General features: G+C 39.4%; 2 protein-coding genes across 3 annotated transcripts in view; one reads left to right on the top strand and one right to left on the bottom strand.

Moving 5' to 3' along the window:
- Positions 1-5,288: 5,288 nt before the first annotated feature.
- On the bottom strand, positions 5,289-15,174 carry RGS18 (regulator of G protein signaling 18). 2 transcript variants are annotated; one of them, XM_054834482.1, is made up of 5 exons: positions 14,821-15,174; positions 14,104-14,205; positions 10,522-10,586; positions 9,308-9,474; positions 5,289-6,848 (listed from the first exon to the last, which is right to left on the bottom strand). In XM_054834482.1, the coding sequence occupies exons 1-5, from the start codon at positions 14,937-14,939 to the stop codon at positions 6,594-6,596; spliced, it is 708 nt and encodes a 235-aa protein (XP_054690457.1). In that variant the 5' UTR covers positions 14,940-15,174; the 3' UTR covers positions 5,289-6,593. The 2 variants fall into 2 exon arrangements, with proteins under 2 accessions (XP_054690457.1, XP_054690458.1); XM_054834483.1 differs by having other exon boundaries at positions 10,522-10,583; positions 14,821-15,173.
- A 2,038-nt stretch (positions 15,175-17,212) lies between these two features.
- Positions 17,213-22,888, top strand: part of RGS4 (regulator of G protein signaling 4) — a 32,560-nt gene continuing 26,884 nt past the window's right edge. The window contains exons 1-5 of the mRNA XM_054834489.1: positions 17,213-17,297; positions 17,873-18,031; positions 19,381-19,583; positions 20,793-20,897; positions 21,829-21,920. The gene's annotated coding sequence lies outside the window, so the exon portion shown is untranslated. The remainder of the gene's footprint in view (positions 17,298-17,872; positions 18,032-19,380; positions 19,584-20,792; positions 20,898-21,828; positions 21,921-22,888) is intronic.

Raw genomic sequence — 22,888 nt, 5'->3', positions numbered from 1 at the left:
TTCCAAACAGTGCAACAGATGTATTTTTTAAAATTTCTATCAAATTGTCTGATGTCTGAATGATACAGATGTGACCATCTCTTCCAGATTTTCTGTGTTAACAGGTATTTTTAAGTCAGTCTCAGAAGCCAGAGAAGGATGCTAAAACCCACAAGTATTCTGACTAGCGCACAGAGTAACTAAATGGATGCGATCTGATCGCTGCTTCTGTTTTATGGGGTGCTGATCACCACTCACAAAAGCACAAAAAAGCTATGAGGGATTTTCACCAGGGTAACATGCTGCTCGGTGACTGTGTAGTTCATGTAAGCTGATTGTATTTCGGGTACACAGCAGGTAATAGCTTTGTTGTTATTATTATCCCAGTACAAATATCACAAGTACAGTAACCACGGTTAAGCACAGTCACCTCTTCCCATAAAAAGTAGCTGGTAGTATTGTCATATGCTTCCTCTCCCTGGAACTTAAAAATTTCTGTAAAGAAACTCTAATATTTTACTGAAAATTCATAAGGAGAAAAAGTGGTCTTAGTGTTAAAACAAATGAATCAGCTGCTTGTGCAAATGTATTGGCTATTCATAATAAACAGTATCAAGTAAACAAAACAAAATATTAATATGTGCTAGACATGGGCTTGAAATTGCATGTAAGAATTATTTCTAAACTTTTTGGAAATCTGGATCCAGCTGACACTGCTGGTGTCTGCAGCTTCAGTCTACTAATAATCCAGACTGGACTTGTGGAGTAGCTCAGGCCCTTATCTACTCAGCTAATTTCAGTGTATTTTAAAAACTTTATCTGCAAGGCCTCTGGTTTAATGCTTCCATAACTGCTGACTGTGTATGGATTTGTGGTCTGAGTCCCCTGCCTTTGACAGGCCCTAGGACAGCTAGAACGGTAGGAAAGGGAATGCGGATCTAACGATTGAACGTTTCCACGTTCGCCAATATTACTTGCTAAGGACTACTGATTTATTAAATATTTTAATCGCCTGAACTTTTAGGCTTACTGCTTGACATTTTACTGATATTCATCTTTTATTCTTTAGCTATCTCTAGGCATTAGTTTCCTTCATGAAAAGCTATTGGCTGTTTAGGTGAATAAGGCATGTCATTTTTTGTTCCTCTGACCCACATCTCGGCTAGATACTAATCTCAATAGACAGTATAAAACAACTCTTCATGTTCAAACTATTGGTCTATTAACCTAAGAAATCACTTTCATTTATATGTGTTCCTAACAGGCTTGCCTTGTACTCACCTGAGTGCAGCGTGAGAAAATGTCACACTCTCCAATAGCTGTTTTGATGTGCTGGCGTTTCCCCTAGATCAGGTTCGGTATGTTATTGCCCTTCAGCATCTGGCCTCTGTTAAATCCATCCCGTACCTGGGTTTGCTTGGTTAGTGTTGTTTTGTATAGTGTAACCTCAGCAGAAAAAAAATTAATGTTCTGCTGATCCAAGCAGTTCAAGCAAACAGAGACTTGACTGCATCTCTTATGTTGGGAGAAGCCAAGATGATCTGAGCACTGCTGGCATCCTTAGTAACGTGGAAACGCATGTCATACGGGATGCAAATACATTTTAATCACAGCACTATGTAAATGCTTACCTTCCAATAGCACTGCACCGCAAGGTCAACTCACAAAAATATTTTTTTCTTTCCATATAAATAAGTCTGTGTGTCTTCAGTATGCCACAGAGTTGTTTTGCATAAGAAAATGAGCTGTTGTTTTCCACCCAAGCAAAGTATGCCCTTCAGGTAAAATGTTTTGATTTCAAGAACAATTTGTCAAAATGTTTTACAGCATTCTGGGCTCCTCGTATACAGGATTTCCAAGCACTATACAAACACAAGCCTACATTAGAAGAGAACTGGAAACAACTGAACTTTGAAGATTCTCATTTAGTGCTAACTAGCAGAGTGTTTGGCACAGCTCACGCTGTTATTTACACAGCATCAGACTTCACAAAACTTCCCATTTGCACAAGAAGCCTATATAGTGCAGACATACAGGACCATATTGTGATCTTGTCCTTAGAGACAAGTATAAATTGCACTAGCACAAGAATAGACAGAAGGTGGGTGCTCTGCCCCAGAAAGCTCTTGAAGCATAATTCCCTGTATCAGTCATCTCTTGAGCAGTGCCTGCGGGTGGTCTGTCCCAAGCCAAGCAGTGCTAGGTACTGAATGAAAGGGAAACCCAATATACCGATGTTCTTGGTGGCTTCTTTTTGTAAAAGTGTACTTCTGACTTCTCTTTGCCCAAGTAATGCAAGCAAAGTGTGTGTATGATGCAGGAGAACTCCTACTGAGCTACCCCCCCGGGGAGACAGTCCACATGAGGATTTAATCCTTCAGAGCCTTCTCTTCCTTAAGGAAAAACTGGAGTAGCATTAACTGCAGAAATTTAAAATTAGTCTGGAAAGTTGTGAAGAAACGAGAGTTTCTAAAGTACAAGCAAATTGCATGATGAAAAAAGAACAGTTCAGGGTTGTCCTTATGTTAGGCTTCAGCTTAATTTTCTGTCCTGTTTGAAAACTCTAAATGGACTTCCATAGGATTATATTTCATGCCAGTTAATTTTAGTCACATTTCATAGAGGAGGCAAAGATAGAGGCTAGATTGTAAATCTCAGTGTCTAGATAATCTCTTGCAAGGAGACTTAGGAGGAGGGTACGCAAATAGGTGCCATTTAGGAAAGGAGAGAGAAAAGCTTTGGTATAAAACCAGAGGGAGCTTTTATGAGCCCAGCCCTAAGTGATCAGAGTACAAAAAATGGAAGATGACAACAAGACATTAGCAAGAAAAAAGTAGGAATGGAAACAAGCTGGATGGTGTATAGAGGAAATATATTTTTATCTTTGGCACAGAGCCACACAGGAGCTTAAAGGGCATTTGATTGAGGCATTTGCCTAAAATGCAAAAACCAGAGCGGGATCTAGGACAGGCATCTGAGCAAGGCATAAGGTTATGAGCATATGAATCACTGAAGAGAGGAAGATGATTTCATGCAATCTTTTTTTCAGTTAAGGTCTTTTGACAGGATGTGTGGAAAGGAGAGGGAACTGCATTCCAAGCAGCAGTTAATTAAGGCAGGCTGAGCCACTGGGGACAAAAAGGAGAGAAAAATGATCTGCCTTTTGTGAGTCACTTAAGTTGTAGCATGTAAAGGCACAGAAGAGCTGTATTACTGATCGCCTACGCTAGTGCGAGATGGAAATCTATCTTTGTCTGTGAGATTCTTTATCTTGGATTTCATTCCTCTTGTTTCTTATCAGTTCAAAAATCAATCGAGTGTCTTTTGCACAATAACAAACCCCAAAAGCTGAAGAAGGTACACCTATATGTGTGTTTCCATCACCTTCAAGTTAAATAGATAATAATTCAGCTAATTTAAAGCATCTAATTGGACTTAATTCTTGAAACAGGAGACAAGCCTTTGTGCTATATAAATCAGCAGATTATTTCCCTGGTGCTTTGGGTCTGGAGACTTCACGTATCTGAGGAATAAAGTGAAGTGTTTATGTAGGGTGAATTATTGTGTCGGTAAGAGGAGTATTTTGAGAGCTCTTCCTGCACACTGAATGGCACATACAAATCTAAACAGCTGCTACCTACAGTAATCCCCAGTAAAAATACTTGCCTGATAGGCTTTGTATATATATTATTTGCACTAGATCAGCATAACAAGAGGATTTACATAATTATGACATCAATCCTGCCAAAACTAGAGAAGCCCAACTATGTTCTCTGGCACTACTCTAAGGTTTATACTATAAATGCATCTGTGCAGGGCTAACCCCTAGTTTGATCAATCCAGTCTAACTCAATCCTGGAACAGCATCACAGACTTGTACTAAATCTAGGCTTAGTTCATCTTCCAGAATTATAGTAGAGCGTTAATTTTCTCTCACTAAAAGGAGCCTCTTCTAGAAAAAACCCTTTGCCAGATAATTATGCCATTTTAGCTTATCTTTGTGCCCTTTGCCTTCCGTTCTCTGAATTTATCTTGACTTTCTTCTTACAGTAGTTCCCATGGTATTAGTCTGCTGTAAATTCAGCTGCGGTTCATAATTATCTTTGAAAAACATACATGCATAAATAGCTACCAGGAATATCTTGTTTGTTTGTTTTCATTATAAAACTCCTAAGAGGGACTAGCACTGTCAGTACCACAGACTGATGGCTTTGAGGAAGGCCTCCCTGGAGATAAGCAAAATTTTCCATGTGTCTGTGAAATGAAACAAAGGGCGCCTGCTGACTTACATTTATCATTACAGACATTTGTGACTAACAGCTCTATTTTTGCTAAGAAGAAAAAGTCTGACTTGAGGTACTATATTTGTCGTGTGTTTGGACTTTGGAACAGTATTAAATATACACATTTTTTTCATTTATGTCATCCGCGGCAAGACTAAAGGTGCGGATTCTCAGCTGGTATGAAGGAAAATAATCATACCAGGGAAGGATCTAGCTGCAAAGGTGTAGGTCTTATGCCTGTGTTGCAACAAACCCACTGTTAATGCTCCAGTGGGTCTGTTCACAGGTCTGTTGCTTTCTCCAACAATGTTAGTGATATAAAGCATAGGAACATGTGTATTTTAAATATCCGAGAACTCTGGCATCCAGACTTGTTGGTGATATTAGAGATTCCTTAATCAGAAACAGGATTCTTTGTGGCAGAAATGATTTGAGTTTAAAGGGGAGACTGTGAAAGAGCAAGGGTAAATAATCTATGCAGAAAAATATACTGACTTCAGCGATGAAATTGGGTTAGAAAGTTGCCTTTCACTGCAGTCACTCATTCATGTGGCACCTGTGACAATGACAACAGGAACGTAGGCAGCTCTTAAAAAAAGGAGGCTGACAAGCTCCAAAGCTGCATTTTATATGGATAAAGATGACTGAAATGCAATATCAACCCTGCAAAAACCATTTGATTTATTCCTGAATCACTGTGCCCAGGATCTGACTGCTTCTACACTTAGTATGTGCCTAGAGGTTTGGGTTCAGGGAAAGGTGATGGAATGAGCTAGGGAAGATGGTACCCACCTCATAGTTACAAATGTCTGTCCTGTCTTTCCCCCAAGTAAAGCCAAGAGCGCGGAGGTGGTTCCCAGGTCAGCGCAGCTCAGCAGCATTCACAGGTGAGTTCTGGTCTCTGCTTCCTTTACAGTCACATTTCTGATTGAAATGGCAATGATTACAGCTAGGATTGCATTCTGAGCGAAGCAGAGCCTTCGTGTTTTACTCATTGACTGCTGATAAAGTGAATCCTGACAACTCTTTGGGTAGATCACTTCAGATTTATTGAAAGTTAGTAAAGCAGACACGGAAACTCTCCGATCGAGCAGTTCATATATACCCTGAATTAGTAATGAACATAAAGTCTCACTCTCAGGAACTGTACCTCTTTGACCACTTACTGAAAGGGGAAGAAAAGGGAGAACGCTTAAATTCCATGCAAAGTAACTGAATATACAAGTCATAGTTACAACTAAATCCTGCAGTCACTTGCTAAATTGAACCAACATTTAAGATTTTCAGAGTTGCCCCATGCTTCAAAGTATGTCTACATCAATTCCGAAAGAAAAGGCTAGGGTAACTGCACGTACCAACCGTGAAGAGGATATGTGTGACTTCAATAGTAAAGAAATAAAAAGGGGAGATTTCTCCTTCCTCTTCTATAACCACAGAGAGTATGTTCATGACCAGTAGAACTGAAGGTTATTCCACCTGAGTCCAAGAGCCGTTCATTTTCAGATTCTTTTTCAAAATAAAAATCTAGAACAAAGCTTAGTAACGAAGTTGGTATACCATGAATATTTACAAATAAAAGTAAAAACATATTTTTATATATATACATATACATGACCTGATATTTAATGACACAGATTGTGTTAAAATATCATTCTTGATTCTTTGTTGCTGCTCATTTGGTTGCAAAAAATTAGAATACAAGTATTTGATGGCAAAGTTAATCTATACAGCATAACTTAAATACAGGGAAAAGACACATGTAATAAGAAAACGGTACAAAATGTAGTCCCAAACATTAAATAGGTATTCTTATCTTCCTCTTAAAATATGCAATAGCTAAATTTTAATTATGCAGTAGCTGTAGTTAAAATCCACATAACTTTACATTATACCTAATGTTTTGTAGTATGAGAAAATACCACAAATACTCTGCGCTTAGTGTAGGAAACATTACAGAAACATAAATATGTGCAAAGGCCAGGTATATAGATTCTAACTGTGATGAACCTCTCTGCTAAATAATACAGGTGGATATTATCAAATGGCATTTTGTACATTTTTGTGCAGGAAACTCAGATTTTTTTCCTCCAAATATGATTACAGCTCTTCTTTGAGTTTAAAGAAAATACTGTATGAAAACTTTACATGTTATGTCTTGTCAATATGTTGCCCACTTGACTATAATAAATGAGATTAATCGCTGGCTACAGAACTCTGACCTAAGTGCATGTAACTTTGCTTTCCACTCATTTACACCTGCTAAGGACTTGGATTTTAACACACATAGGAGTTGCTGCAGTAGCTAGAATTTGAGAGGGTTGAGTTTCCCTGTTACCAAACGGTAAAGTCTGGGCGTACGCCCTGGAAATCATTGACAGTAAAAGACCGTGACCGTCTCCTAAGGGTAGGACGGCTGGGATTTCTCCCCTTAACCAAATTTAAATAAGGATCAGATCTTAAGAAGCGTGGGTAGCTGTCTTGCTCCATCAGCCTGTAGACTGTGTTTTGTGCAGCATCGAAGGTGGTGATGATGGGCTTTTCAATATTCTGACTTGTGACTTCTTTGGTTTGAAAGTCCAAATTCACCTGGAGAATGAGGAAAAGCGTATTTCGTTCATGTACATTCATGCATTTCCTGAGTTGTTATCCATAGCAATGAAACTGTACTTCGGTGAAAGTCTTTTCTGGTAAGAGGACCTTGAATCCCTGATACAGCAGGATGTTAATACCACAGAATTAGTTAGCACATTTGTGCTCAGTAATGGCTGTCAGAAGTCTGCACAGATGTGTCACTGGTACAACAGAAAACTAGTAAAATAGAAGACAAAGTCTGATGTTTGATTAAAAGTAACTTTCGAATAGTGGCCTTTGTATAGTTGCAGCTGCCAGGCTTTGCAACACCGCGCTAATACAGAACTCCCTCCGTTCTCAGTTAGGATTCACACAGAACTTTGTCGCATTAGATTATGTTAGTGAATAGTTAAAATTTCTGGTTGCTGTGTAGAGTTCTGGTAGTAGAAAGGTGAGCAAACTCTAATAATTAAAATATAAAAACTATTTTAATGAGTTTCCGGAGGCTTTAGATGGGAAAAGCATATCAAAATGATCATTTATTCCACGTGTTGTTGCATTCATCCTGGGAAGATTTAATTCGTATGAGGGTTTTATTAGTGTCAGGCACTGATTTAAGCATGCTATTTTGAAAAATAAGATAGAACATATTCAAAAAATTGTTGATCCAGTCAAAATGTGACTTGTATAATATGCTTTTTTTTCCCTCACTGAGATGCACCTGCCATTTTCATAAAACTAGTTAGAACAAATAGTTTAGATCTAAGAACTGAAGGGCAATTAACAATGATAAAATTGTCCACTTATCAAGCCTAAGATTTTACGATGCTATCAAACTGTATGCTCAGAAATTTCTGTGTAAAAGAGCTCTGCTGGACAAGAAGTTAGTCAGAGAGAAGATGCCAGTTCCAGAGCTGTGTGGTCTGAAATGAGATGCTGTTGGCTGGTCTCAGCTGCTCAGCTGAACCCAAGGAAGGAAGTCTCACCAAAGCCAACTGCCTAAGGGCAACAACAGTACCCACACTACGTGCACCAAATCAAAATTGTGACAGATAAAGAAATCGTTCCATTACTGTTAGATGAAGTATGACTTCCACGCCCTGTCCCCTCCCTAGCTTTCCTCCTGATCATCTTTTCACTTACGTCAGTCTTACAAGCGTTGACAGAATCACCGCTTGATGCTCTACCATCACTGCTCGTAAATCGATCAATTAGCAATGACAGGTTTTTCCTCAAACAGCTCAGGGGGTTTCTTTTTATGTAAGGTCCACCCCAAAGACACGCAGCAGGGAAAGAAATAAAAAAGGGCATAAGTCTTTGGAAGTGGGCATTTCCTAGGAAAAGCAGATTTGAATCTTAAATATGATCTATGGGAATTACAGGTGGAAATTGCACCATTTTGCAATCCTTCTCTTAAAATGAGAATTGCACTTTTTTCACCCTTGTAGCAGGGAAGTAGCAGTTAGTGTTTAACTTCTGCTATTCTGACAAATAATAAAAAAAAGAACACAGGGGGAAAGGAGCGTTGGCAAGTGACATATTTCATCTGCTCAAACTTGACAGAATTACAGGAAATTTTAAGTCCAAAAAACCTATTGAAGAGGTTGATTGTGATTTCAGTGAGAGTTCATCATCTCCCAACCTGTTCATCTCCTTCCTAGCTCAGGCAAATACCACTCCTTTTTCTCATTTCTGTATCCTTTTTAACACACTTCATAACATGAAGAAACTGTAAATACAAAATCTTTTTGCACTGTTATATAAAAAGGCCTCTAGTGTTGATAAGGATTGACATATCAACATATTTTTGCATATGTGCTGACAGTAACATACCAAGAATATGCAATTAGAGCTGGGGACGGGTCAATCAAGAAAAGTCCACGCTTGAAACATAATTATTATTTTAAAGGATAGGTTTAATTTAATAGTTTCTTCTAGTCTCTTTTAGTCTTTTGGCTTATTTAAAATAAAAACTTCTGAATCTCAGTTATGTAATGATTTAATAGATAATTACTGGTTTAAGAGAAAGGGAGAAAAAAATATCTCTGGGGGTAGCTTTAAATAGAGACAGATAATACTTTTTCACAAATGCTAGGTGATATGTCTTATTGCAGCTTTAACATTTACCATTACTATTTTTCCTTAAATATACCCTGTATATGTATATATATCCTGGCTTTATGGACCACTAGGAATCTCTAATTCCTATGATGTAATACTTAAACTCATGCTTTACACTAAGGGGCGTAACATGGAGGAGGTATTGAAAGCAGTAGGGAGGACAGTGAGAATAATCTACGCAGTCGCTTCCAGATTTCCTTCCAGAGCTTTGACATGTAACATACAGTGTTCTTACGTCAGCGACTACATAATTAACTGTTGCCCCTGCTTCTGGGTGCGCACCTCTTAAAAGCAGGTCTCATCAGATGCAGTTGTGTCAAATACTGTGTACGATAAAGAACATTTTACCGTACCTCTTTTGGAGCATCTTTCTGTATGAACGTTTCATAAATGGTCTTAGCTTTTGGCAAAAGTTCATGTGCAGTTTTGCTTTTCTTGTAATCCTCGCAAGCTATCCAGAACTCGATGTTCTCCTCACTGAACTCAGTTTTCAGAAACTTCGTAAAGGCATCCAATCCAGCTATGGAAGGGAATGTTGAATTGCATTAAAACCAGATAACCTCATTAGACAGTTACTTTTTTCACACAGTCTGTGTAAGGTAACAAAATAGGTTGTGCTCCCTTTGAATTGCATCAGATTGTAGATAATTATTTCAGAGTACATAAAGGTTTTAAAATAAGTGCAGTTCTTTCATTATGATCCCGAGTGCTGTAATTCCCATTTGGGAATTCTCAGCAACCTTAAAAATCCCCTACCAAGATCTCATGAATTTAGAAATAGAAGCAATCAAAACATGTGGATGTATGTAGAAGTGACAGACTTTATTCCGGCTGAGCATCAATTTAGGTTGACCAAAACACTGTTTGAATCTTTGCTCGCAAGTAGACTGTTCTCCAGTAATAATTTAAAATGAATGACTTCTAGCTTCTTTACAATTTGCTTTATCCTATTGTGATTATGGTGAAGGTATTTTCTTTCCCAAGTATGCTTAATCTGTGGAAGTACTGCAATTGTATTGATGTCAGCTGTTCAAGGAACAGATTTGAAAAGCACATAGTGTCCAGCACTATAGCTGGATCATACATGTGTCCCTCCAAAATGGAAGGAGGGACATATGTGCATTTGATAATTATGTAAGCAACGGGCCCTTTCAAATGATGGCCAGCTTTGATCTGATCACTGGTTTAGAAACAAACTGCATCAGAAGTGACAAAGTCTTTTCTTAAGTACATAGAACATGTTTTCATTTTTAAGGTTTGGTTTGCAGTCAGGAATATTTGAGCAATATTCAAATGAAATTCTACTGTTTATTGAAGGAACACTTTGCTGTTACATTACTTTGTTCAACAAAATACAAAACTTCAAAGTTATTTTCAACTGTTTTCAGTAGTTGACGGTATGCTATAGCCTAAGCACATGAGGAGGGCAGAAACACACGCTGCTTTAAATGACCCATCATTCCTAGTTTAGGTAACTGCCAGGTCTATTTAAGTGCACAACTAGATTTTATAATTTCCATCAATTTTCCATCTTAACAGTCTGCAAGGAGAGGGAAAAACTACTCACCTTTCTCAGAAAGCAGTTTGTCAAAAGATTCTCCCCACTTCACTGCTTCTTCAGGAGAGACGCTGCTTAAGAAACAGAAAGTGGTTTGAAAGAATCGTGAATATTGTGTATTGCTGAAGGTGTTGTAACATATGTTATCTGTCACCGCTAACGCTGAGGACTGTTTCACAAAGCCTTCGATTAGATCACATTACTAAAGGAGCTCATTCTTTTAGGGACTTCAGAAATATTTGGTTTAATTTTTTTCTGACATTTTTCCTGCAGAGTTGTACGTTTTTCCCCTGTTTAAAAAAACATCAGAGCAGACATTTTTCTCTTCCGTGTTTGTGTTGCGTTATTAATCTTCAAGGGACTTGACATCATGCAGTATGGTAAAACTCATAAGGGAACCAGGTCAATCACCTATTTAAACTTAAAAAATACTCTTGCCGAGATGTGGTTTTGAATGCACTTAGTCTAAGGCTGTGTTACCACAACTTTTTTTAATGAAATACAGGAAATTCTATAGCCCAAAGACAAAATTGTAGCAATATGGTTTAGGTGATATTCTTATAGGGTAATAGCACACGTAGGCTGCTTTGTTTACCACAAACTTATTTCCAATGTCATGTTATTCTGAGAAACTGTGCTCCATTTATAAAACTCCATGTATTCTTCATCAAATATGTCAAGTTGCACTTATTTTACTTTGATTTCAAATATTCTGCCCTAGAGAAGAATGCAGAAAGGAAAACCGAACATCCTACTTCATTCACGCAAATACAACTGTGGAGAAACCCTTTTTTGGTTTTGTATAAGTAACCCTGAATGCACCCCTGGACAGTACTTTGATTTTTAGTAGACCAAAACTGGAGTAAGCCTGGAGATGAACTGTATCAGATTAGGACTAGGACTTAAGTTCCAAGCCTGAAGGTGAAGTCAATTTTTATCAGGTTCTTTATGAATATTAATATTTAGAACCATTTTCATTCGAGGGCAAAGCACAGTACACTGAAAGTATCAATAAGCAACTTGTCCAGGGTTAGTCAGAACAGCTTCTTACGGACTGAACACTTCTTGACTATGATTCCCCTTTCCTCACGGAGCCTTGCTGTTCTGTTGCCTGGTTCACACAGTTTGAGTTCCCTTCGCAAAATCTGTAGGTACGTGAAGTTTAGATGAGAAAGGAAATTCCAATCACTTTGGGAAGGAATTTAAGCCAGTAATGATCTTAGTTTTCCACAAGACTAAAAGAAGGATTTTTTATTATTATTATTTTAATAGGTGTCACATGTCTCCTAGCTGAAGTCATTGCTTATAGGAATGAAATTTTCCGCTAGGGAGAGACAAACAGTTCTTGAGAGGTAAAAATGCTGGAGAAGTGACATTCAAGAACTGAGCATAGGTCAGTAAAGTAACGGGGATTCTGGAGTCAGGGAAAATGAGACCTTGTTCCCTTACAGGTTTTTAGTTATGAGAAGTACAAAAAGTGCAGTTCTCTGAAACTGTGAGGACTTCTAAGTTTGGGAACAGTGGGTTCCTATAGCTACAGAAATTAATTTGGTCATAGTGAAAGATAAACCCTGGTGACTTCAGACATCATACGCAGTCCACAACTGCACGGAATGCTGGAGACATTCTTTGCTGGGTTTAGAAACTCTTAGGGTGAATTTCTGGGTTTTCCTTCAGAAACTGCATCAACGCAGTAGCCTCACAGATCCCCAAGACCTGGGTGCAGCAATAAGTTGCTGCAATAACAGGCAGAAACCAAGATTTGTTCAGCTTTGCCACTTTCTAAAGATGAGAAGAAACTAATTAACAGGTCACAGGCATTTCCACTATCACCATGCTGACTATCTGCTGTGTTTCATTACATTCTATTTCTACTTATGTTAGTAGTATCTCTGTGTGAAGAATGGAACTCACAAAAACTAAGTAAATCATGTAATAAATGTCAAACTATTATCTCACTTTATTATTTCAAAAAGAGTAATTTCCTTTCTTTTAATTTTTGCCAAAAATAATCTATACCCCTCTCTATATCTAGAGAAAGATCAGCAAAAATCTACCAGTTTCTTGTCTATGCAATAACAGCAGAATCCCTGTCAGGCATCTGGCTGAGAGTAACATGGTAAAAGGCAGTCAGCTGAGCGAGGAAGCGAGTGTCTGTTAAAAAGGGGAAATTCTTCCGAGAATTATTTATTGCTATTGTATCTGGCTGTGTACTCTATATGAAATGCCCAGGGGTAATCAGCCACCCAAGACAGTCTGTGTACAGGTGGCAGGGAGGCTGTGCTTTCTCTTTTAGATGTAATCTTAGCATGGTTTTACATGTCTGGAACCGAGAAATGGAAAAAGGGTGTTCTCAGCACTGTTTTACCTTTGTTCATCATTGCAATGGCTTGTATTTCTGAGTGAACTGTAAAACCATTGAATTAAGGCTTCTGCCAGCAGCAAAACATGAAAGAAAGAGGGAAAAAAAGAAAGTAATGAACCCCCCCTATGAGTGTGGACTGGAAAGTTTTCCAGATCATGAGTAGACCCTATCATTTGGATGGGCATGACATTTGGACGTGTGAGCAACAAACTTTGCCTAATTATCCAGATGCATAGGTGCAAGTGTTTAGGTAGCCACTTCTCAGCTGCTTTTTCATGGGTTCTAGAAACAGAGTGTGGGCCTTTATACAATTTCTACTGTGTGCTCACAATTAGTAAGGGCTTGTAGAGGCAGTTCTGGTCAAAGCAGGCATCTTGGGCCAAAGATAGTAACTGCTTAAACAAGGTTCATCAAGCTTAGCAAGACAAAAGGGCATGCACGGGAAGCAGTGAAGTGTTCTGAAGTGGTCTGTGACAGAAAGAAAGGGGCAACAAATTTTTCAGGCCATGGAGTTGCAGTACTTTACGTGTTCCTTCTTTTCAGACAAGACCTACAAATTCAATTCTTAATATTATTATCAGTGAGATCTTGGTACCCCATTGAAGTCAGGAACTACACTCTTATTGAAGTCAACAAAACCAAGATTTTACCTTGCATCTTTATGAGAAATAGTATAATTAGGACAATATTACAACAGTGTTTAAACATCAGTATCTGAATTTTGGAGATAAGAGTGTTCAATTACTGCAATTGCTGAGGAACTATGCATTTGGTATTTGACATGCATCTGGCATTTGGACATCACAGAATTCTTTGGAAAACTTTGGAAAACAAAAAAAATTTGCTTTCCAAGGAGCTGTATGATTTCCCTGTAAGCAGTAATTTGTCAGCTACATTTCTGAGTTGATGCTTGCTCAATATAGTCAGTGTTCTAATAAAAATGCTGTCAGCAGGAGTAAAGGTTTAGATGTATCTGTAAGCATCTGGAGACCAGTCTATACTTAGTGGTGTGAAAACACCAGTGGTGAGTTACCCTGATGCATACCAGATAGTTCTATTGTGTCTGTATGCTTGGGTTAGATTACTAACTTTTAAATTAAACAGATCTTAAAAGCGTTATTCTCTGCCTCGTCTGAATGCACAGACACAAATGCAGGAAATATTCTGAGTCACACAGGCACTTCCTGAGAGGAATCCCCATCGACTCAGTCTTTTATAATGCTTACCTTGCTGCTTTTGTCAAGTTTCCAGGTTTACCAAGCTGGTCACCTTCATGGAATTCAGATTTCTGCAGGAGAAGGCTCAGCCTATTTCTCTTCTGCTTAGCTCTACAACAGAATTAGGGTAGCTTTTCAAGCTTTGACTCTGCTCATGCATCACAGATCCCCCTAAGTTCACTTATAGTAATGTTGCTGTTACTTCTTCTATGTGTATAATTCACATCAATAACTTTGTTCTTCATAGCTTAACACAAATTTACATATGAAGTACTGGCAAAGAGAAAGAGAAATCTTTTCATTTTCAGTATCTTTTTTATTTTAAAGATGAGGGGGTGAAATTTCACATTAGAGAACATAAACAGTTGGCTCATCATCTTCTACTTTTAATGTTTCGCAAAGAAAAAGGAAGTATTGCTTCCTGTCAAGTTTTTAAAAAGAAACTTTCCCGGATCATATTCAGGCTTTAAAGAAGCATTTCTCAGAACTTCTTGAAACCACCCTTTCCTATTTTCTTAATTATTTGATTTGTTTCTTGTTCTTAAAAAATATTTCTGCGATTAATATTTTACACAAACAATTCCTAGGATTGTAGTTCATGGGTTTGCATATATCTAAGTCAAAAATAAAACGATCCACACCCTAAATTCATACCCGCAAGCCACGTTAGAAGAATCCTGTATGTAAACGGAACACTCAGAGTGTCAGCATGACCTTAAAACTTACCCAGGCTTGCTTGCTTTATGTGGCTCTTCTTTAATTGTTGATTTCATGACTTTGTAATAGGATTTATCCTTTGAAGCAGAAATGTTTAGTTGGGGGAATAAAAGAAGCGGGTTCTCCATCTTCCTCTAAAAAAAGCCTCCCAGTTTCAGAAAATGTTTCTTTTACTTCCTTACAGCAGTTGCATCTGGCGTAACTGATGTGCTCAGGAGGGCTCTCGCATGCCGTACCAGGCTGGGTTGCGCCCAATTGGCCGTTGAGCAGTTTCCAGAGCAGGTAGTGGGAAGGAGGAGGTTCTCCACCTTCACTGCCACTGCAGCTGCACATACACCAGGCTTTAAGTTCTGGTTTTACAGTCGTCATTTAGGGAAGTGAGATTGCAGCTTTGCAAAATGGCTGTTGATCCTCCAGACATGCAGCTATCAGCACAAAGCAACTCCCCGTTTTCTGCTTGTGGAACTTGATGTTTTACTAGACTTAGGATGACGCCATCATTTTCCCCCAAACACCTGTGAGAAGCGTAGTTTCTCTAAAATGAGCTTTAATGGGAATAATTTTTCATAAAATAACATACAACAATGTCTTAAGCTCTTAGAAGAACTTCTAATTGACCTTAAACTGCCCTCTACAGCCTGACGTGCCATATGCTGGACACAAAATCGTTCTATCTACAGTATGCTAACTTGAAACTCAGGGTTTCTCAGAATGTCCTGCAAGAGACAGATGAAGCTGGCTCTTTTGTAAGCAGAGATATTAATTTTTGCACCATTTTTCAGAAATGATGAACACCTACTTCTAATTTCAAGTTTGTCCACTTGAAGCTCCTCCTTTATCTTTTATATCTGTGGCTTTATTTTCATTTGCAATCTCCCAACCAGGATAAAAAGTCTTTAGTTCATCACAAAAAAATTGTGATTTTTTTTTTTTTTGACAGTAAATAAGAAAAAAATTTCTCATTTCAGTTTGCACAATGTAAAAATGTATATTTTTTTTTAGGCTGATCAGCACATATTACCTCTTCACATAAAAGCTTAATGTCAATTTTCTTGCTCTTAAGTACAATTTGTGTTAGAGGTGTCATAGGAACAATACATCTACCAAAGAAACCTCTTTAGTGTTAGCTGAATGAGGGGCTGGAAAAGATTAAAATTATGTAGTAGTTAATTGATTAAGAATTAAATACTCCTCCTTTTTTTAATGCCAATGCCTCATTTTGATTATTCGGGTAAGACACCGAGCTTTGGGAAGAAGGCATGACCTCATCACCTTCCCACAATTTTGTTCAGTTCTGCACAATTACTGCAACATGGGTAAGTTCTGGTGAGAGTCCCACGATGGCCTTTTCCTTGTGGCTTGCAGAGCTGAGGAGGATGGGAGGTACTAATATTCAAAAGAACTAAAAAAAAAAAAACCAAACCAACTCTGTTGGGACTCCAAATTCCTGAAACATAACAAAAAAAGATGTTCTCTATTGTGGGGTTTTTTTTTTTAAGAGAAAAGAAATGAAAGATAAGTCATGTATTACATGTGTGATACAGATTGTAAAATCAGACTGAATGGGAAACATTCAATGCAAAACTTTGTGACCCAAGGACGTTTAAGAAGCAGGGTTATGGTTTTAAACTGCATTTTCAGTTTCAGAGTAGGCTTATATATCACATCCTGCTTATTTTAAACTGGCTTTACCCACAGCTGTCTTTAATAATACATTCTGCCTTTTACCAATAAACAAATGAATATAGAATGCATGATTTTATTTCATTTTTCTGCAACAGTGGTAGTCATGTAAGCTTTTTTTTTTCCACCTATTATGTGTATATAATACTGTCTGTGTTCATCTGCTGCAATTTTATTACCTGGTGATTTCAGTTCCTGAAAAACATTGTCAATTGTAGACTCAATAGTTCATATAAGCTGATTTAAGAAAGATTTGTAGCATGAAACGTCACTCAGAAATGAATGATGGTGGTCTTGCCAATATACCATGTAATTTATAGATGGAAATGACCCATTATGTCATCTCTTTCAGCACCCACTGGCAATGGGCTCTCCCCAGCATAGGTCTGAATGGCTTGTCCATTCCACTCTTAAGTGGCTCTAAAGCAACGGATGTTACGTCTTAGATGCTTAAAATATTATTGTGCTGGACTGTGACAACAGCATCAGTCCCAGTGCAGCAATCTGCTGTGCATCTCCTCAGAATTCATTCGGAAAGATTTGGGGTGGAAGGAAGGGAATAATTACAAACAATTTTTTTTTTTTTTTAGTTTTCCATTAATAGAAAGCTAATACTAAATTCAGGCCCCAAAGTAGCCAAATTGCATCAAAGTCAGTCTGTGTTTTGTCAGCGATGGTGCTGGTGCTAATAAGTATTTCTGTTTTGCACTGCAGGCTACCGTAGTTATAGCAACGGTATTAATGACCCTGTAAATGCTTCTGGGCCGTTTTGTATACTGCAAGATGACGATACAGAAAAATGAGTAAGTTATTTTAAGCCAGAAAAAGCAGACCCAGAATATTATGTTGATGACATGATGAGAGACCTAGAAAGCTCTAGAGAAATTTGCGATAACCAAATGTCCTGATTCCCAACCATTTCTCTAACCACTGAAATGTATTCACAAGTCTTTTGGGAAGTAGACTGGTGATTTTTAAGCCTTCAAATCAAGAGCATCTCTACAAAGTGAGAGCAATATTGACTTAATGATTTAGTACTTGCAAAAAAGAATAAATACGTTTGTCAAGAGCTTTCATAGTTAGATGAATAGAATATGTATTTTCAAAACAATCTTCATGTGACAAAAAAGCAGAATTGAATAGATCATAAAATGCAGGAAGTTCCTTGAGGTGATGGGTGTCCTGATCTCTTTGGGCCTGTTCCTCAGTTGAAAAGTGGCAGCACTGCCTTCTGTTAGTGTTTGATAAGCTCCTATCACAGCTGATGGTCAAGTCATGCTTAACTTGTGATGACCCAATAGCTTCCCTCTGTGACTGATGCCATTGGCAATAATGGCATTGCATTATACGCTGAATAGGTCGTATTTCTTTTTTAAAGGCAGGCACTGAAGGATTCAGACTTTCAGTTCAGCTGAAGAGAAGTGAAGCCCGAATTGGGCAGTTCAGGTCGGCACAAAGAACTACAGCACAATGAGAAGTTCTCCTTTGTTAGTAATCCCTCCGCATCTTTCTTCAAGCTATTTTTGTTACTTGCCAGGTAAGTGTAAACTTTGCCTCCTCCATGTTCGTGTTCATGTTCTAGCACTGCCCAGCCTTCTCCAGAACTGAGCTCTGCCATTGTTCTTATTCAAATCCAATTTTACCAGTATGGCTTTTGTGGGGTTATGTTTGTTTTAGTTTCTGCTGAAGGGAAGCGATATTCATCTTTGTGGCAAGAAAAAAAAGAAGCAACACAATCTCTTCACTATGTTGTGAAGAATAAGCAGAGAAAGGAACTTTACTGAAGAGCATGGGCTGAAAAGATGTTGTTACCATAGTTCTCTTAGAGTTGAAAATTAAAATTACATGTTTTGAATACATTTTGGCTTTAATACGTCTGGTGCTTTTCAGTAATTCCTTAACAATTTATCCCTCCTCAATATTTATGTCATTTATTCATTATTGGAAATCATAATTAGACCTACAATGTATTAATTATATGATCCAACATATGGTTGTTTTGTTTATCTTCGGATAAAAAACATTTTTGCTTCATGAAGCAATACCAAAAGGAAAATAGTTTTGCTGTAAATCTCAAGCAGAGGAGGTTGCAGCCTGCTAATTCAGTGAATTTCTTTAGTGGGGCACTTAAAAGATTCACTGTGGTGGAGGAAGTTCACAGGTGGGATACTCCAGGGTCAGTGGAAGAGCAGCATTGTAACGCCTATGCATAGTTCACATTATACAACCCTCTTTTGTTGATGCTGTTTAAAAGGAAGGAAACAAAATTGCATTGCTTTGAGATACGGATCACTGACAACAGGAACATAACGCTTTTCATTTGGCATCTGTAGGGCATGTCAAACAGGGATCTCAGAACAATTTTGTAAGGCATCTGTGATGAAAACTCAGGCTTGGTGTAGGCCTGGGAATCTTTGTCGTTTCAGCAGAACTTCTGCCATGGAAAATGTTTACGTCTGTACTAAACTAAATTCATTTATTTTGTCTTTTGAAAGGTCAAAATAAGAAAGTGAGTCTGCAAAGTTCTCAGCTGTATTAATTTCCTGCCTGCCCCATGATTACATGGCCAGCATCTCTGATTAGTTCTATTTACATAATACGGACATCACTGTCACAATCAACAGGAAGCTGGTTTCTCAGCTGAACCACTCAATGTTTACAACTAGCTCTCCACAAGTGCATAGCAATGACATCAGTGGTCAGTAGACAATTGCGTTTTAATGACCAGCTTCTGGAAGCGCTCACCTCGGACACTCACACACATTTTAAAATGTGGGGTTTTAGCGTGGTATTCACAGGAAGTGCTGAAGGCAGGAAGGTACTCTAAATCCTTCCCAAAATATCCTACTGGAGTTACACACTAATGGATTTGTTTCCATCTTACAGAAACCCGGAGGGATTCCTCGCATACTTATTTCCTGCTTATTTTTGAAGCAAAAGGTTTTATCAATCCGTGCCAACAATGCAAGCAACAGTATTGGGCTGAGCGCTTTCTGGTCCTTCTGTGAGAGGTGTGGGAGATCAGCATGGAGAGACTGTCGCTGAGTCATGCAGGAGCGCTGGGACTCCTGGGCCACTGAATATTAGCCGTAAGATCAAGCTGCCTACAGCAGACAAGGGAATAAAATCTGTTTTACATCAGAACTGAGCCTGCTATCACTGAACTACTATAGTTTAAGCAGAGCCCTCGTTTGGATGTCAGGCGTGTCCTCACTCTGCTTTTTGAGACAGATGATTCGGGAATATCCCAAGGATGCTGCAGCACAGGTTGAACTACTAGGGCAGGCAATGTCCAACCTCCATAATGCAGAGCTAGGGAAGCCGTAAGGAGCATTTCACATTAAAAAGGCAGCTCTGCAGGGAAGAAGGCTACCCAGGGGTGGGACAGCGCTCAGAACAGGTTTTGAAGGCCACACCTAGGTATTTAGGATGAAATGAGGCAGGACCTAAGAGCTTAGGTTGTACTGTACAGCCGCCCTTGATGGCTGCAGTGTTGCCTCACATGCTCCCTCAGTATAATATGGCACTGATTCAGATACACCTAATTCTGCCTATTTAATGCACAGCTAAGACTTCTGCAATAATACTTTCTTCAGCTTTTATGTTATGTTTTATGCATTGTTACTTCTTCCTGACAGTGCATGGTTCTGATGTCCTGATTTAGGTGATGTAAATAGCCCTAGGGTTTACAAAGTAGCACAGTGGATTGCTCTACCAGAGCCATAAAAAAAACTGGTATCAAAAAATTGAAAAATTAGTCTCTTGGTCCTCACTAAATATATAAATATATATGTATATGAATATATAAATATATTACCTTCAAAGTCTGTCAAAAGAAGACAGCATCTGAAGATTTTAAGGCTACCAGTCACTTTGATTTTTCTTTTCCGTAATCACCCAAAGAAGTTCACCGCTAAAATTAGGTATAACTTAATAATAATGCCAGGTCAAATTTGAATGAGTATAAAATCTTCAGAATGACTGAGAAATCTTCCAGGGAGGTTCAACTAATTTTTGAGGATCAAGAAAAGCTATATTCTAAAATCTAAGTTGGGGCAGTTTTGTTTCTTAGATGATGATGCAGCAGTACTTTCCTTTTCCTCCTCCCAATCTGTTTATAACTCTTCTCTTATGAGGAGGCTGGCTTCAAGGCAGGGACGCTCATCATCAGTGTTCACCAGCCAGACATAGTCTCTCCTCTTCTTAGGTAATACCTGCATTTCCAACAAAGGTCTTCAGTTATCAAGCATCAGGGTAACACTGACTTTCCCAAAACTGCCATCCAATTTCTTTTTCAGATTTGCAAGAACCCTCAAGAAAAGCTTGCTGGTTACCTAACACAGTAATATGCCAAGGGCTGTGAATCTTCCTTAGTCTTCAGAAAAGCTTCAGGCATAGGAGAGGTAAAGCTCCACTCTAGTAAAGTACTTAAGCCCATGTTTAATTTCAGCCATGAAAGAAATCTTCTCTGATTAATGTGCTGCATTGGATCGGAGACTATGTGATCTGGCATTTTGGGATGTAGCACACGTGAGCAGCAACATAAGAAAGAATTGAACCCACTCTTCATTCTGGACTCTGGGGTAGCAGTATGGATTTTATGGTTTCCTCACTGTTACCCTTGCTGTCACGTTCGTGACAAAAGACCTTGCCACTTGGGCACTATCCATTTCTTGATTTTCTCTGACTTTTAGTCCTAGTCATGACATGCTTTGTTACTACGGTTTTGATTTGACACAGTCCTTAGCTTTGGCAAATATTGACCTTGGCCACCTCTGGTTTTCACACCAGCATCTAAAACAGATTCTCATCAGGTCCAATCTGCTGCTCCTGTCTTTCTCGTCTGAGTTTCTCTGTCACAGCTAGAATAACTGGAATCACAAAAGTAAGTTTTGCAAAGCTTTCCAAAAATACTTCCTCAAAACGGAGGAAATGTGATATTTGCACTTTCAGTATGCACACCAGGCAGCAAGCTATTCTAGTCTCCCTGTTGAGTAAAAACAGGTGATCCATTGATGAGGTTACACGGTCAATTTGATAAACATAAAACTTGTAATAATTTTGATATTGCTGCAAATCTAATACAAATGTTGCATTTCATCTGTTGCCAATCAGCCAAGATTGCCTGAGAACAGAAAGTGTTGGTCTGAAACGTGCCCTTGTGGCATGTATGAAATAATTTCCATTCCAATTTGCAGTGACCACAAGTCATATTTTGTAATTCCTAGGGCAGGTCTGCAGACTGCTTTTCTTGATCCACGTGAGCTTTTCAAATCCTAACTTTAGAGATTGTCACTGAGGTTAAGTAAGACTTTTTCTTTTTTTTTTCCCCAGAATGGTCTCCAAGTTTAAAATCTTTGCTTTCCGATGACCAAATTACACCCCAATCCTGACCATGTTGATGTATCTTCCCCAGAGGATGGAAGGTGAGAATAGCTGTACAGGTGTCCAGGTCTTCCAGCACCAAAATAAGGCACCTCAGGTGATGGGTTGACAATGCAATGGCCACAGCTGTCCCGGTGCTCCCTCTATTGGAAAAATTCTGACCTGTCCTTTCTCCTTTGCTTCAAAAAAAAAAGGGGGACATCAATGGGCCTGCTTGGAAATCAATGTCCCAGGTGTTTTCCAGTCAAATCCAAAACAGCTGAGTGTGAGAGCTGTGCACACCCTCTGCTGCTGGCTCCTTCCTCCCCTTCCTTCTTTTCCTCCCTTCCTTCCCACCTAACACTGGGGTTTGTCGGATGTGGCCCAGCTGAGGGGGCTTGCTGTGGTTTGGTTCCCTTTTGAGCAGCAATATACAGAGCCATACATCTTTAAGCACTGAAACTGTAGAATTGTCTGATCTTTTGTGAATATTTTGCCTAGGAGGTTCTCTGGTGAAAGGAGTTGTTTGGGATTTTTTTCCCAAGAAACACAGCGCTGGGCTGTTTCCAGCTAAGGGCATATGCTGAGGCGCAGCGATGGCCTCCGCTGCCCGCCAGGGCCCACTGAGGAGGGCCAGCGCCTTGGCCTCCGCCACAGCCGTGGGCCGCGAGCATCACTCAGCAGCACGGCACACGGAGTGGCTGGGGCTGCGGGTGATGTCAGCTGACGGGGCGGCGGGCAAGGGGCCGCCAGCGAGGCTGCGTCTTCCGACGTGCTGCGGCCGTGACATGGCGACTCTAACGGCTCCGCGCAGGGCCCCGGGACTACATCTCCCGGCATCCCTCTGGGCAGCGCCCGCCTGGGACTGCGCATGCGCCTGGAGGGGCGGTGGCCGGCGGGGCGGCCCCGTGTGGCTGCAGTTGGGGCCGCGCTCTGCCTCCTGCCTTGCCCCGCTCTCTTCTTGTGGCCGCTGGCTCTCCTGCAGCGAGCGGGTGATGGAAACCCCTGCTCTGTCGGGTGTTGCTGCTTG

This window comes from Grus americana, chromosome 8, assembly GCF_028858705.1.
Source record: "Grus americana isolate bGruAme1 chromosome 8, bGruAme1.mat, whole genome shotgun sequence".
Classification (NCBI taxonomy): domain Eukaryota; kingdom Metazoa; phylum Chordata; class Aves; order Gruiformes; family Gruidae; genus Grus; species Grus americana.
This window is presented reverse-complemented; position numbering and strand designations above follow the sequence as displayed.